Source organism: Scleropages formosus, chromosome 2, assembly GCF_900964775.1.
Source record: "Scleropages formosus chromosome 2, fSclFor1.1, whole genome shotgun sequence".
Taxonomy (NCBI): Eukaryota; Metazoa; Chordata; class Actinopteri; order Osteoglossiformes; family Osteoglossidae; genus Scleropages; species Scleropages formosus.
Genome location: NC_041807.1, coordinates 28,123,036 through 28,135,644, shown reverse-complemented (window position 1 = coordinate 28,135,644; position 12,609 = coordinate 28,123,036). Strand labels below are relative to the sequence as shown.

The 12,609-nt window shown below is 43.7% G+C and overlaps 1 protein-coding gene across 1 annotated transcript in view; it reads right to left on the bottom strand.

The window, feature by feature from the left end:
- Positions 1-5,727: 5,727 nt before the first annotated feature.
- Positions 5,728-12,609, bottom strand: part of arhgap46b (Rho GTPase activating protein 46b) — a 53,917-nt gene continuing 47,035 nt past the window's right edge. The window contains exons 6-10 of the mRNA XM_018756706.2: positions 10,649-10,722; positions 9,838-10,037; positions 8,314-8,405; positions 7,982-8,151; positions 5,728-6,931 (exon numbers count right to left, since the gene is read on the bottom strand). Of these exons, the coding sequence (XP_018612222.1) occupies positions 6,737-6,931; positions 7,982-8,151; positions 8,314-8,405; positions 9,838-10,037; positions 10,649-10,722 (731 nt within the window). The 3' untranslated portion in view covers positions 5,728-6,736. The remainder of the gene's footprint in view (positions 6,932-7,981; positions 8,152-8,313; positions 8,406-9,837; positions 10,038-10,648; positions 10,723-12,609) is intronic.

The window sequence follows — 12,609 nt, the reverse complement described above, 5'->3', positions numbered from 1 at the left end:
GCTTGCGCAGTTGGTTTTCCTCCGCTGCTTGAGAAAAGCGCGCCGACAGAGCGCGGGCTCCTGAGAATGGACGCGCCCCCTGCTGCTTGGTGCCAGAAGTGTACGGTGTGACCGAAAACAGCGAATCACCTACAGTATTCAACAGGGCTTTGCAGAGACTTGCATAACATCAATTAATGTTTTTTTCTTTTACTTAACAGGCCTTGCCTGTTTTATTAGATTAATCCACTTTATGCGTAGTATTAGGTGCAGTGGCACTGGTGGCATTACTTGTAACAGTAATGGTAGTAATTGAATTGAATTGAATTGAATTGATTTGATAGCAATAGTAGTATAGTAATAGAAATAGTAAGAGAGGTAGCAGTAGATAAATGGTGGTAATAGAGGTGGTAGTGGTGGTAGTAACAAAATTATCAGTGGCAATAGTGGTAGTGAGAATGTTTGTGACTTGGAGGACACAGGTTTAAACCCCATTTCCTGCTGTACTACTCTTGAGTAGGTGCTTACTGTAGGGTGCTACAGTTAAAAGTTACCCAGCTATATAAATAGGTAAATAATTATAAGCAGCTGAACAGTATGTGGACTTGGATAAAGTGTTGCCTAAATAAATGAAACAAAAATAGTGGCATTTATTATAAGCAGTAATAATTCCACCTCATATCATAGAACAATAGGGTCTGAGTTAAATGAGTTTTTGCACAACCAGTAATAACCAATTTTATTTTAAGACAATCAAGCTATAATTTATTAAGTTGAATAGTTTGTACAGTTGTACAATTGTGGATTAAAATATGTTGTGATTGATATATATTCTAAATTGAATTACAGCAACACTGAGAAGCTTGTTCAGAACACAACATTTCATTGGGTGCATTGAGGTTCATGAGAAGGATTTATTGTTTTATAAGGAATCTCGTTGATATTCTGATAAAGTTTTATGCAGTTATTCGTGTGATGAACATCAGTGCATATGGTGGAAACTGATTGTATTTAAGAATCACGTGTCTGCAACTGTCTGTCTCCTAAGGTAATGCACAAACTGTATTTTCTACGAGATGTACGTCGCTTTGGAGAAAAGCATCTGCTAAATGAATAAATGTAAATGTAAGGATTTCCTGTAGCAACAGATTACTGAAAATTATATTAATACCATTAACACCAATAGATGGTGCCAAGTACAGTAAATAGTGTATGAGGGGCTGTGTAAAGACAAGTGTTGTGCTCATCCAGCAGAGTGCAGTAAGTACTCATAACTGTTCAAACACGTGTAAATGGTGAATGGAGAACGAATGGTGACATGCAATAATGTTGAACTCAGGTTGGATCGTTGTTCCAGGGATGAGAAGGTTCCCGACATCAGTCCTGCATTGTGGTATTTTGTGATTGACATACAATGACAAGTAATACTGTCACCCTTATTATTTTTAATACGTTAATGATACAGCCACATTGATAGTAAAAATAGTTCTAGGTGTATTTTCTTGTGTGAGAAAATACAGTAAGTATGGTATTCTCCAGACGAGATAGTTAAATTATCCCAAAATGTCATGCATACTGTGAATTGCATCTTCTGAGAACCAGTTAGAGCTTTCAGTGGATTTGCAAGTCATGCCTGCAAACAATATCCTTTAGAAAGATTTAAAAACTATGGTTTTATACACATTATCAAGCAATTCACAGTAGAGGAGCTAATACACTAAATCCTGTTGATATAAGCCTATTTCTGAACAATGTTCCACATTTAATACTATTTAAGTTACTATCTCTGCCATATGTTTTCACCCTCTGCAACATGTTAAAGAAAATAAGAGTAATTCTGTTCAGTTGTTTGAAAAAGTTAAATACCAGTCAACCAAGTATGAAAATTTATGTAACATTTACATATGCAAATATGTCTAGGACTAACTTGCTGGGCAAATCAAACAGGTGGTTTCTAACTTACGTTCCACGAAACCCATCCTGAGTTGAAAATACACACACACACACACTTTCAGAGCCGCTTGTCCCATACGGGGTCACGGGAACCGGTGCCTACCCGGCAACACAGGGCGTAAGGCCGGAGGGGGAGGGGACACACCCAGGACGGGACGCCAGTCCGTCGCAAGGCACCCCAAGCGGGACTTGAACCCCAGACCCACTGGAGAGCAGGACCCGGTCCAACCCACTGCACCACCGCACCCCCAGTTGAAAATATTGTACGTCAAAAATACAATTAATACACCTAACCTACCAAACATCATAGCTTAGCATATGTGCGATGGCCGTTACAGGCTTGCTGCCTTCATGCTTGGCAATTATCTTGAGTTTCTCCTCTCCTCTTTTTCGTCCCACCAGTAGCAGGAGACACAGATGGGCGTTTCTGTGACATTATAGATGCACAAAACACAACCGCATGACAGACTGGGAGATGCGAATGGCTGCCACTACCCAGCATTGTGAGAGAGTATCGCACCACATATCACTTGCCCAGAAAAAAATCTGAATTCAAAATTCGAAGTACAGCTTCTACTGAATGTCTATCGTCAGCTGACCATCGTAAAGTCAAAAAATCATAAGTCGAGGAGCATCTGTACTTTTATGAGCATCTGTACTTTTATTTTAGGTAGGCCTACATTCAGGTGTGTTTGGTTTACAACCATATTTACTTAAAGAAAAGTCAACTTTTGAGGAGCCTACATTTGTGTTTCATGGGCACTTACGTGACTTTTAGTTTTGCTTTGTTGTACTTGTTAATTAAATGTCTCTGTTCCACACAAACAGCTTCTGGATTCCAGCTTTCCAGGTGTTCTTGGAATTGCACAGTGTGTGTAAAACCCCAGCTGTAAGTGTATGGTGCACCGAGAGACCCCATCTCTTTGTGCACATGACTGAAAACTCCAGAGGCTGAAGGACATGCAGCCTAGAACAGTGCTGCAGCTGGGTGAGGGCGGTAACCTTCTCATTTACCTGGATGATCTTCCAAAGAATGTCTGAAATACTCACTGAAGCTGCGCTTTTTTGTGGCCTGCTCTCATTTAGTTGTAATAAAGATGTCCTTGCTTAACTTGTTGAACCATTAATTTTAAATAATCTAATTTGCTTTATCTAATTATATTTAATTATAGATTTTGGCGCCAGAATGTCATGCAATTCTGATATGAAAAAAAGGCTTTGAGGTCTACAGATAACATGAGCCTTTAAGCAACAGCGGGATGGGCAGTTGTGGACACAAGGTTGAATATTGTAATGATCTGTCTACCAAGATGTCATTAATGATGGGGAAAGATCCACAGCATGGGACTTACACGCTCAGGCATGTGTGATGACAAGTTAAATACAACATTTTAGGTGATCCAAGCAGGAATTTCACTGGCAGGTCCGTGGCATTGTAACCTAGCAGGAACCTTTAATGACATTGAGACCTAGACTACTAGTTGAATGCTGCTGGGGCTCATCTACTGAACTCCCTTCCTCATTATTCTTGCCTGTAGTGTCTTGATTAAAATATGTCACTTATGTACATAGGTAAGCTGCCCAGCTCAGGTCATGTCACACTCACTATATATACATGACATGCCCACCTGGTGACATCACCCCATAGCTACGGATTACCAGGTTGCTGTGGTCAACTGAAGGAGTGCTGCATGATGACTAGAGACTCAAAGGGAAACTGGGGCAAAATGTTGGGCAAATTTTGCAGCTAGTGAGACTTGTGATTGTCTCACTTAGGTCACTTAATGTAGCTGGTTAGCGAGGACTTGTAACCTAAAGATTGTCTCAAATTCTGCACCTGCTAGTAGTAAATTGCTTTGGACAAAGGTGTTTAAATGGAAGATAAATTATATAACTACAGCTTCCCTTGGAAAGTCCTACAGGTTCAGTTCCCAAGTGAGCCTCATGTGTTATCCTCGCCACTGTACCCTTTGCCACTGTGGAAGGACCCAAATTGATTTTCTTAAGAAAATTTATTTTCTGGAAAAGACAACAACATGAGAATGAAAGACAAAGTGGTGGTGGAAATCAGTACTCACACACCTCCTGCATCTTTTCACCTAGTAGCTCTTCAGGAGCAGCAAATCTGGGCCTCTTTTGGAAGGTAGCTTTGTATTGCTGTGTTAATCTGTATTTTAGAATTTTTTTTTGAAGGAAACCTAGAACATAAACAGGAACACAACTTGTGCATTTTATCACCATGAACATTTGGCTGCCACATGTGTAAAAAAAAAAAAAAAAAAAGTGAAATCCTAGTAAGACTAAAGAGTGAAGCAAAAAAGTCCATAACCACATAAATATGTAATTTTTTCATTTATTTATGAAATCAGAGAAAAATGAACCTACACATCACCATTGTCAGTTTTTACTTTGTCACATATCCAAAACATACCCAAATTTTGTAGCAGAGCAATTTACAGCAAAAGGTAACAGCGTGAAACAGTGTAGAGGAAACACAATCAAAGAGCAGAACAGAAAGATGACCGGTTGCAGGGGAACTGCTGTCACGAGCAGTTTATGTATTTAAACAAGCAGTTACGGCAATTACTTCCGTGAAGTAACGAAATGTAGAGCAAAGACACAACTAACTGACGGCACTGACAGGCAGCATACAGCAAAGAAATGTAAGAAGAAGCTTAAAACAACATTCATCAAGTTTATCCACACTGATTAAAAATACAGTAATTACGACATTACTATACACAGGTGCTATTTACAACAGTGATACACATGAAAAATAAAACGTGTCTCTGGTTTACCTTCTGAGAGTGTTTCCGAGGTAAAACTGGGTTCCATGTATTGCCAAGGAACCTGTGTTGTTACTGAGTGGCTTTCAGTGGTTCACGCTGCTGCTCATTTTCACAGGACACATCCTGTGTCTCCGCGGAGCAGAAACCATGGTTCAGTCTTCCACGTTACGCTGAGGGAAGACTGCATCTCTGCACGAAAATTTGCACTGCACTCAACCATGAAAATGGGATGTGAACTGCATCAGTGCCAAAAGCTGCTTTGGAGTCCTTGTAATTACTGATGCACCGTGGGCCGTGCTGTAAGCCAGGGGGAGATATGCAGACTCATGGCTTGCAGTGGACACGTTCCCAGCTCCGCGGTATCATTCCTCACACATTCCTGACCCTGCCCATTCCAGCAAGGCATCTCCTAGGGTGTGTACTTATGGTGAGAGAGGCCCCCCATTCAATGTGGCTATTGAAAAGGGACTTTTTAAATGCAAGTAAAAACCACAGAAGACAGACAGTCATTGGAAAGGCTGTGATTTAAAAGAGTTACTAACAAGCTAACCTCCACATAAATTTTCTGGCTCAAACTGCTCTCTAATGTAAGGTTTCAAAAATTCCTGGAACCAGAAAAAGCCAGCATGCGAACACTGTGCACTGTTCACAGATGTGCCACTGAATGTTGAAGTCTGTCAATCCAAATTAGAGGAATTATTTTTGAAGCACAAATACCCCCCCCCCCCAAAAAAAAATCCCTAAAGCCCCTTGATATATAACAGTAGCAATCTATCTGCTGTGAGCAGGTCTTTGACCCAGATAGCACACGAAAGCTCAAGAGATTCCAGGAAGACAAAATGCAACCATAAAAAAAAAAAAAAAATTGTGCACTTTTATAAATACGGTAAAATGTTTTTTCCTTTGACACTTAGAGAGATGATCTTATTTTGCAGCAGAGTGCTTTAAGAGTGCACACATGTGCAGTCACAATTCAGTGTTAAAAGTGATCAGAATGATCAGCGCTCTCATCATTTTGCATTCCTACCCAGAGACTGCCACACTTCCAAAATTAATAGTTTTACTACCTCCCAAGTGTTTTCCTTTGTGCTCTTTGCACATAAGGGCCCTAGAATGTACATTTAAAACCTCTAGGCAGCACTCTCTGCCCCAGAATATTTCTTTTGTAATCAACAATAAAGCAGCTGAAAGTTCCCACTGCATGTCTGTGTGCACATGTAGCTTCTCTGTCTCATGCGTGTGGGTGAGTGCGCGTGCACACACACACACACACACACACACACACACACACAGTTGCACTGTCGGGTCACAAACCTAGCCAAGTCAGACAGTTGGAAGATCCTAGCCATAGGCATTGTAGGTCTTTTGTTGAATCTACAATGGCTGAAAATAAATAAGGTTTCCCAGAAGGCTGTGGGGCCAGGTTAGGACACCTCTCAGTGATTCGCTGTGGTTGGAAACCTTGAGGTCATGACATCAACGTAAGTCTGTCAGCTCAGCAGTCAAAGTAAATACAATTAAACCAAGCCAGAGTTCAACTACATCACACAGAAATGATTGCATATGCATTCCTTAACAGTAAATTAACAAAAGATTAATTCTGACCGTCTCTGTGATCTGTCATCACAAATGACGAGTGAACGTCTCCCCATCCAAAATGTCCTGTGATGCAGTCAAAAAACACGAGTCGCCAACTTTTGTTTGCATCTCCTTCTAGATACATGTGGTGAATTTAGACAGGACAATTCCAGTGTTTTGAGTAAAACTCTGGGAGATGATTTCTAAGGCCAAATGCACTTTCCAGCAGGGAGATTCCCAGCCAAAAAAGGGCAGCTAGGAAAAGACCTGAAACCTTACAAAGTGAAATAACATTAATGATTAAAGCAAAGTAAATAGGCCTTATCCTTAGGATGTTGTGGAAGTTGATAGACGAGACGTTGACTGTGCAGACTGATGGGCAGGTGATGTTGAGTGAGAAAGGTTGACAGAGGGCCGGGGTTGGGGGCGATGTTCTCTCACATGAGGCCCTTCACAAAGCTGGTGTCCAGGTGCACAATGAGCATGCGAAGGAAGGACATCTCCTTGCGTGTGTTCTCAAAGATAACCCGTGGGTCATCCGACTGGCAGCGCAGGCAGTTGGGGGCCATCACCATAGCCAAATTGTTCACATCCATTTTCGTTTTGCTCACATTGACAGGCTGGGCAAATACCTGGGGCGGGGAGGCAAGGGCAGAATGCTAGTCATCAGTGAGGCAGCAGTTAGGACACAGACCACTAAAATGAAGCTGTCCTGCTACTGTTATACCCATAGATTGTCACTGGTGCAATGTGAGTGCCTGAGAACTGAAAGTTCCATACAAGAGTCAAATAAGCATTGAAGCTAAACATGTAAGTGCATCACTGAGTTCAGCAGGTGACCATCATTAGCTAGAAGATGGAAGGCCAGGCCATAATGACCACCCAAAGACCTCTAACAATGAGAAGTGCTGCATTGCTTTCCAATGCTAGGTAGACACTGTAAAGTCCTAGGATCGAGTCCAAAGTGTGCAAAGCACTCATCCTGAGGTGAGTAGCAGTAAAACTATGAGTAATGCCTATCGTCTGACTGGTAGAAAACAGCAATTAGGAACAGTGAGCTCAACGCTGACCACACAAGCTGTTTCACAGAGCCACGCAGGCCAGGTACAAGCCTCCGTGCAAAATAAAAACAGAGTAAAGTACAGAGGAGAATACCGGATGTGTTCCACAGTATGAGAAAAGGGTTTGAGGTGAATAAAAAGACTCATTATGATTGTGATAATCTCAACTAAACACTGTACGTAAACAAGTTCAAAAATCAGCTGGAAACTCCTAAAGTATGATGCTAGGTCCCAGTCCTACTTCCACTGCACAAATAGTCCACTTATTACTGCGGATAAACTTTGAATATACCACACCAAATGACAGCTTTGAGAAGTATGCATTGCTTGGTTGCTAGGGGGCTAAGAATGGAAAAACCTCTCCAGAAAATACAAAGAATGTCCCAGATATGTCAGTTACACACACACACACACACACACACACACACACACGTGCGCGCGCGAAAATGACCCATTTGGATTGAGAAGAAAAGATCAATGCACATGCTCTCACTATAAATTGTGGTACAAAATTCCCTTGCCTTTTCTTCCAGAACATGGTAAGAATGAATATGGTAAACAATTCTGTTTTGTTCTCCAGTAGTTTTACATGAATGTGTGAGAGAGGTCTGTGAGTCACACCTGTAGGAAGTGGATGAAGTAGCAAAGGACCAAGCGGTTCAGTTCAGGTAGGGACTGCACTACACTGATGGCTGCCTCGGGGTCCTCATAATTGCTGATGCACTGCTTGTAGAAACTTTGAGGGATGACGGGTTCCTCCAGCTCCCGGTACCACAATTTCAGCAGTGAGGCTGAGGGGGGAGGGGGAGAGAGAAAAAAGAAAAAAGGAAAAAAAAAAAAAAAAGACACTGAGCAATGGGTCCCCACGTCCCCCACACCATGTTTCCACGACTCTTCCTGTAACACTACCCCTCTGACGCTCCACCACACACATTGGGGTCACAGATTCCTACCTGGGACATTTGGATCGGAGAGATTTTCTGGGATTTTCCACTGATCCACCTGCAGTTTCAGTGCATTGACCTCATCAATGTCTCCGGGCACTCTGTAAAGACATGGCGCATCCAGACATCATTGGGTGTTCAAAAAAAATTGTGCATAATGGAGCTGCTGAAACCAAGGCTAGCAATTTTGACTGATCTGTTACACTGTGCAGTCACCAGGTGGCGTTTGTCAGGCACAGGGAGGCGGCCCAGTCTCCACATATCTAATAAGTTTGCAGAGGGGCCCAGTGACCCCAGTCACATTGTCACACAATATCCAAGGGTGAGAGTTGCATTGGACCTGCTGATTTCATTACCAAGAGTGCTTCCTGTGCACCCAGCAACAGACACAGGATCCTCCCATGCATTTCTGCTTGGTCCGAAAGGTATCGTTTACATGTGGGAAATTCTAGAACAGAATCCTTGACAGGGACAACACCAATCAAAGTGGAGACGTCGAACCCCCTCTGTGGTCAGAAACAATAAATGGAAATGGGAAATCATACGGAATCCTCACAGAGGACCTCCAAAAATAAACTGTCAGAATGGATTTCCTGTCAATTTTCACATTTTGTGGACAGTACAGGATATTGTTTTAAAAAAAAAAAAAAAAAAAGAAAAAAAAGGGGGGGGGGGGGTGCTGGTTTAAGGCATGTTTACTTTGCAAATGTGAAACTTAACTCCACCCCAGGCAGCTCCATTGTTGCCGTTATTCTGTGTGGAAGTGGAACAGGCCGCCCAGCCCAGAATGGTGGTGCAGTGTCTGTAACGCAGGGTGAGAGCTGGTGCTCATTACAGACAGCACATGGCATCCATTGTGGAGAGCAAATGGGCACAGTAAAAGAGGGGACAGCAACTACAGTAAAGTGAGGGTTGGTGCCGAGGCAGGTTCTGTCCCTGTCTGCTGCTTCCCCGCCTCACACACCCTGCTTATTGGTCTTGGACAGAGATGGGGATGAAGATTCCTGTTATAAGACCTCACCTTGAAAACTGAAGGTACAGCTTCAAGCAGTCTGATGTACATTAAGCTGTTGTTGACGATGAACCCTAGTGCTTTACCTGCTGGTGTCAGCTAAAATGTTTTCTGGGCTGTCCACCCACTCAAAGGTGCTTAGTGGCCAGCATGTGGTGCTTCAACACTCTCCATTTCTTTTAGCAACAAAGACCAGTGACATGAGTTGACTGTTGGGTGCTTCCTGACATATGTAAATATTTAACCTAGATGGCTTCTGTAGGTGACTGTTTAAGCGGTTACAATGACTGTGGATAAAAAACCGCTGTGAACGGCTCCATGAGTAAAGAACAGCCCCCAGCTTCCGGGCCTGATAGCGAGATGACAAGCTCCAGATTTCCCTGCTCCCGCAGCATATACATCTGTCTCGAGAGAAAGGCTGTTGTTGGGGTAACTAACACAGAAATTTTGGCTTTCAGCAACAGAGGACGTGCACATTTTCAGCCATGCCCCCACCAACCCACGATCCCAGCTTCACTCACCGGAAGATGCCCTCAGTCTGTGCTCCACCTAGCGCCAACACATACTGCGACAGCTGCACCTGTACCCATGGCAGCTTCCTATCAGGGAAGAGTTCATGCTGGCGCTCCATGATTTCCTCTAGTGCACTACCAAACAGCGAGGGGGTCACAATGGCGTTTCGTCCATGGTCGATCTCCTCCAGGGTGGGCTTGCGGAGACCCTGAGCAACAAGGATGACAAAGGTTAGACTCCCTCATTGTAAGCTTCAGTCATAGTCCTGGCCTGTGTGGATGGCAGAGAGCAGCCAAGAGCCACAGCAGCACTGGCTGCCTTGCAGGGGGATAAAAATAAATGCCAGTAAAAACAGTAGGGGTGGCTGCGGATTGCATGATTACAGAGAGGACTGGGCGTAGGGCTGCTGCCACTGTCGCTACCAGGATGGCAGCCTGCTGTGTCTCGCTGCTCTCTTCTGTTTAACCCTGTCATTGAGGAAAAGGAGCCCTGCGGGAGGGTACATACTACAAGTCAACATGGTGAGATTATCAGGAATATCTGGGAAAAGCTCATATTTAACCTGGAATTCAAACCCTGTTCTTTTCAGATTTAAAACTTAGGCAGAAAAGGTTGCCAGCCTTCATTTGGAACAGCGATTATTATTAGTAATGGTGAATTAATATTCACTCCTTGCTGAGAAAGTCCACCACAAAACACCAATGTTTTCCAAGATATTTGCTTTGCTCATCTAAGTCTTTCATTATACATCTACAGACCTTTCTGTTAACATAGTACATGCCCCTGCCCTCACCACCGAGTGAGCTGCCGTCTCCTCACCTTTTTGCCCCCGGTGACGGCCACCTTCTGCAGTTTGCGGTAGCAGTACTTTGCATATGTGCTAATGGGCAGACCTGTGGAGGAGACAGGTAACATGAGGAGTGATCCACTCATCCAAGAAACAAGAAAGCACCTGTTTCTGGTCACTGGTGACAACTATAGCATGGTTATATTGTAGTGTTAGGTGAAACAGTCCTCAGGATTTAACACACTGCCAAAACTAATACACTATCACAAATGCAAAAATCCCCCCAAAAGCACAAATCCCTTTCTGAGTAGCCATAAGAATGCTTTTCTATTACACAATAAAATCTGAATTGCTATGGATGTTTTATTTCTGTTGATGAACAGAAAAACAAGAGTTAACCTAACAAAATGTTCTACTGTGGGAATTCCACAGTTCACATCCAGAAGCTGCCATGGATGCATGCCAGAGACATTTTGCACCGTCACTCTGTCGATGTCTTTTACAAAACGCTTCTATGGGAGGAGAATCACTTCTCTGCAGGCAAAAATGTTAGGACAAACCCATAACAGCATTAAGCTCTCTGACTGCTGTTCTGCAGCCAGCCCCCCACGGTTCTCCTTCCTCAAGCTGGCTTTGTGGCTCTGAACCAATGCTGGGCTGGAAAAACTCTCGTGGTGCTGAAACATCCACCTGGAGACTTTCCCAGGACCAAACCTCAACACCACAGTTAACGTGAAAATCTTTTTCCACATGTCACAGAGGAGTCCAGTCCTCCTCCCCCCCCCCCCTTTTTTTTTTTTTTAAAAACATGTAAAGGTAGTCAAAACCAACTAGAAAAAGCACTTTTTCCTGTGGTTTTGGAATAGTTGCAATAGTCCAAAAAAGTTTGGACACTGTTTAATCTCGAGAATAACACATGACATGACACACACTCAAAATCTGGAAAAGCAAATACAGAAATCGGCTCTTTTCCAGTAAAGGCAGGAATGCGGTCAAAGTCATTTTACAGAAAGAATTGAAGTTGTGCTGTTAAGTCATAGCGTCATTCAGTAATTACAGTGCTGAAGCGGAAAGCAACAGGAAAAAATGGCCACTGGCCGCAGAGGCCAAAACACGGCTGCACGTGTGGCTGTGGCCACCTGTCCTGTACGCTCTGGAACAAAAGGAGCTGTCCTGGCTCAGGTCCAGTAAAGTCCTGGCCAAACTCAGTCTTTCAGAGGCTAGGAGGAGCCAGCAGTCCAGTTCACACCCTTCTACACACAGCTATAAAGCAAATGGCCAGATCCTCACAGAAACCACAATAAAGATGTCACACATGGATGTTAGGCGATGCCAGTTTACATGCCAGATCCAGTTTTACAGAATAAAATGGAATTTTTCTGTCTTTATATGCTGTTTGGAGGGGGTGCAGGGTGCAAGAGTGTCCCTCTAGCTTACTGCACTGTAAAAGTACATGATGTGTAAGTGAGGAAGGCTGCATGCTGTTTGGTCTCTGTCTTTACTCTGCACCAGGGAAGCCCACATCATGCCAGGAGCATCTCCGCTTAGAGAACCCAAATTCCCACCACAGCGCACTCACACCTCCCTGCTGCTGCATTCCATCAGCCTCCTGGATCACATTACTGCTGGAAGGGTGGAATGGGAGGCACGCGGGCGGGCCGAACCGGGTTGGGTCGGGCCGGGCCGAGCCTCTGCTGAAGCTCCTACTAGCAGAATTAATGACTTTTTGCAGATGTTTCCCCAACAGCCAACACTGGGAGATGTCAGAGCGCTTGTAAATCTTCTGATGGGAGAGAGCAAGGGATGAGACTGGAGAGGGACTGAATGCAAGGAGAATGCGCTTGGGGCTCAAGGTGGGCTGGCGCCTCGATATACACTTGTTGAATAAGCGTTAGAGAAAGCCAGTCTCTGGGAATTCTCATACCTCTGGGCAGTGCTGGCAAAGAGTGATTGTGACTTCATCCCTTTCCACACAGCACAGATCCAGCCAGAG